A 3,983-nucleotide genomic window follows, 5' to 3' on the forward strand; every position below is an offset into this window, starting at 1 on the left:
AAAACAACCTGGTGTGTTGGTATAGGGAGGCTGGGAAGGTGGCCACAGCAGTAGTCCAGGCCAGAGAGGTGGAGGCCTGTGCTGGGCCTGATGGGATGGAAGTGCAGAAGGTAATGGGGGGGGGGGGGCAGGTTGAGCCCAGCTGCCACATCCATCTGCCCTGCAGACTACCGGACGGGGCCCTGCTTTGGTCGAGTGGGCCCTGAGGGGTGCCAGCACCAGCTGACAGGCCTCATCTGCACCAAGGCGCTCTGCTGTGCCACTGTGGGCCGGGCCTGGGGCTTCCCATGTGAGCTCTGCCCAGCTCAGCCACATCCCTGCCGCCGGGGCTTCATCCCCAATATTAACACGGGGGCCTGCCAAGGTAAGTAGAGGGGGCCAATATGTGAGGACAGAGGTCCTGGGAACCAGGGCTGAGTGGGAGCCCTTGGCAGCTTTGGTTTCCTCCTCTGACGGGCCTCTCATCCCCTTGCAGATGTGGATGAGTGCCAGGCTGTGCCAGGCCTGTGCCAGGGGGGCAGCTGTGTCAACACTGTGGGTTCCTTTGAGTGCCGCTGTCCCACTGGACAGCGGCTCAGTGAGAACAGTGCCAAGTGTGAAGGTGGGTGATGAGGAGAGGTTGGGACCTCCTCTCTGCTCTGCTCTGAGCGGCTCAGTCTCCCCCTGAAGGGAGGAGGAGGAGGTGGGATAGGGCTGGTGGGGGACCCTGCCTGGCTCTGACCCAGCATTGATCTGTATAGATGTGGATGAATGTCTCAGTGTGCCAGGCCTCTGCTCCGGGGGTGACTGCACCAACACAGTTGGGAGCTACGTGTGCACCTGTCCCCATGGTTATGCCAGCAGCCTGGACGGCACTCGCTGCCTAGGTGAGCCAGGGCTCGGGGTAGGGTAGGGGGCTGAATGGGCAGATGCCAGGTAGGAGACAGACCCCTTGCTCATCTATCTCTGCAACCTTCTGGCCCTAGGGCTTCTCTAGCCCTTCAATTTCTATGTCCTTCTGTGTTTTTGGACCCTGGTTTCCATCCCCTCAGAAATTCTGGCTCCTTACACTTTGGTCTTTATGCTCTCTTGACCCCAGTCTGCAAGCCCCTCTAGCCCCCATCTCTAAGGCCTTTAGCTCTCTGGTCTCTTATCTTGGTCTCCTGGCTTCAGTGCATTCCCCCTCCCCCATGCCCCTCTACCCCTAGGACTCTATGTCCTTCTGGCTTACTGGGTGGTTGTCATTCTTGCCTTCCTGGCCTCTGTTTCTATGCCCCTCTGGCCCTCTGCCCCTCTAGCCCCCATCTCTATGCCCCTCTGGTTCTCTGTTCTCCATCCTCCATCTGTATGTCCTTCTGCCCACTGGACTCACTGGCCCCAGTCTCTGTATCCCTCTTTCCTCTCCTGAAGACTTTTAAAAAAGTACCCATCTTCCCCTACACCCTGTCTTTGAGATAACTGAGGCCCTGAGAGGGGAGGTTTGCTTGAGCCAAATCCACGTGTAGAAGAGATAGTTACCCACACACAGCTCCCCAGACCCCTCACCCTGCTGCCACCAAAGTGGAGGCCTCTGGTCTGTGCCTCTCCCTGGATACCCACCCTCCTGTAATCCCCCACACCCCACCTGGCTGGGGCAGGGGGATCCTTGGGCTCTCTCTCTCCATCCTGTTGTCTTGATGAGCTGCTGGTTAGACTTTAGAGGCGGCTGACAGGGCTAGCCAGAAACACTTGTGATGCGGTATGGGCAGAGCCTAGGTTTGGTGAGACAAGGTGGGCTTGGCAGGTCTCCAGCACCACCTGGGCCCCTCAGGCTGGATCTCTACTAGGCAGGACCGAGAATGTTGTGTTTGGTGTTCTGCCAGTGTGCCGTGGCCAGTGCCAGACCTATTTATTCCTCCACCTCTTGGGACCATCTTGGTTGGCATGGTGACTAGCTCTGGGCACGTCCCCTGGACTGTGGGGGCCTTCCCCAGCTACTAAATAGAGGAGCCTAGATTTGAATCAAGGTCAAGTGTTCTCTGAAAATGAGCTTGCAATTCAGTCCTGTGTTCCAAGTGACCCAGGGCAAGTTCCTTAACCTCTCTGCTTAGCCTCAGCTGCCTTATGTGTGAAGTACTGGCAGTACTTACCCATTTTACTGTTCACTAACTCAGTCATGTCTGACTCTGTGGCCCCACGGACTGCAGCACACCAGGCTTCCCTGACCTTCGCTATCTCCTGGAGTTTGCTTAGATTCGTGTCCCTTGAGTTAAGGATGCCATCCAACCATCTCATCCCCTGTCACCCCCTTCTCCTCCTGCCCTCAATCTTTCCCAGCATCAGGGTCTTTTCCAATGAGTCAGTTCTTCACCTCAGGTGGCCAAAGGATTGGAGCTTCAGCATCAGTCCTTCCAATGAATATTCAGGGCTGATTTCCTTTAGGATTGAGTGGTTTGATCTTCTTGCAGTCCAAGGGACTCTCAAGAGTCTTCTCCAGCAGCACAGCTCAAAAGCATATGGAGAGGGTTATATATTTATGGAGTGATTCACCCAGGGGTGGAAGTGGGGGTACTAAGTACACATTCAGAAACACAGGGGAGCAGAGAAGTTGGGTTTGTGACCACTTAGCAGAGCCTGATCACAGTAGGTGCTTAATACTTGGATTTTGTCTTGTCCTCCCTACTAGAAAGGCAGCTGCTTGGTCAAATACCCTGGGGTTCAGGAACCTGGCTTCCTATCCCTCCTCACTCTCCAGCAGCTGTGTGACCTTGAACAAGTCTGATGACCTCTTCTTGCCTGGGCAGGCACAGCCGTGGTAGAGTGCCAGGGATGATGCTGGAATTGCAGAACCCTGACTCCTATTCATGCACCTGGGGGACCCTCCCGCCCCCGCTGCCAGGTGCATGGGGGTGTGTCTGGGGAGGTAGAAATGCTAGCCGTTTTCTCAGCCTTGGGCAGCTCAGGGGTGGCTACAAGGGCCCTCCATGCCGGTTGGAGGGGTTTTTCCACTGTGGGCCACTGGCTAACATTTGTGGATTTTTAAACCTAAAAATATGCTCTTTTAGAGTCAGAACCCAAGAAATCTGATCACCGAATAAAGCCATCAAGACATCACAGTGGAAGTGTGTCCGTGGTTTTTGTAGCTGGAGAGCTTCTGCCTCAGTTTCCCCAGGGGCTGCAGCTATGAGTCTGCCAGTCTGCTCCCCTGTTGTTCAGTTGCTCAGTCATGTCTGACTCTCTGTGGCCCCACGGACTGCAGCATGCCAGGCTTCCCTGTCCTTCACTCTCTCCCAGAGTTTGCTCAAACTCATGTCCATTGAGATGGTTGATGAGTCAATCATCTCATCCTCTGTTGCCCCCTTCTGCTCCTGCTCTCAATCTTTCCCAGCATCAAGGTCTTTTCCAGTTGAGTCAGTTCTTCTCATCAGGTAGCCAAAGTGTTGGAGCTTCAGCTCCAGCATCAGTCCTTTCAATGAATATTCAGGGCTGATTTCCTTTAGGATTGAGTGGTTTGATCTTCTTGCAGTCCAAGGGACCCTCAAGAGTCTTCTCCAACACCACAGTTCAAAAACATCAATTCTTTGGCATTCAGCCTTCTTTGTGGTCCAGCTCTCACATCTATATATGACTACTGGAAAAACCATAGCCTTGACTAGATGGACCTTTGTTGGCAAAGTAATGTCTCTGCTTTTTAATATACTGTCTAGGTTGGTCATAGCTTTTCTTCCAAGGAGCAAGCATCTTTTAATTTCATGGCTGCAATCACCATCTGCAGTGATTTTGGAGCCCAAGAAAATAAAATCTCTCACTGTTTCCATTGTTTCCCCATCTATTTGCCAGGAAGTGATGGGACCAGATGCCATGATCTTAGCTTTCTGAATGTTGAGTTTTAAGCCAGCTTTTTACTGTCCTCTTTCACTTTCGTCAAGAGGCTCTTTAGTTCCTCTTCACTTTTTGCCATAAGGGTGGTGTCATCTGCATATCTGAGGTTATTGATATTTCTCCTGGCAATCTTGATTCCAGCT

General features: G+C 53.2%; 1 protein-coding gene across 1 annotated transcript in view; it reads left to right on the top strand.

Moving 5' to 3' along the window:
- FBN3 (fibrillin 3) overlaps positions 1 to 3,983 on the top strand; it is a 128,390-nt gene that overhangs the window by 62,288 nt on the left and 62,119 nt on the right. The window contains exons 16-17 of the mRNA XM_010828478.1: positions 167 to 364; positions 476 to 601. Of these exons, the coding sequence (XP_010826780.1) occupies positions 167 to 364; positions 476 to 601 (324 nt within the window). The remainder of the gene's footprint in view (positions 1 to 166; positions 365 to 475; positions 602 to 3,983) is intronic.

This window comes from Bison bison, unplaced genomic scaffold, assembly GCF_000754665.1.
Source record: "Bison bison bison isolate TAMUID 2011002044 unplaced genomic scaffold, Bison_UMD1.0 scf7180017864492, whole genome shotgun sequence".
Taxonomy (NCBI): Eukaryota; Metazoa; Chordata; class Mammalia; order Artiodactyla; family Bovidae; genus Bison; species Bison bison.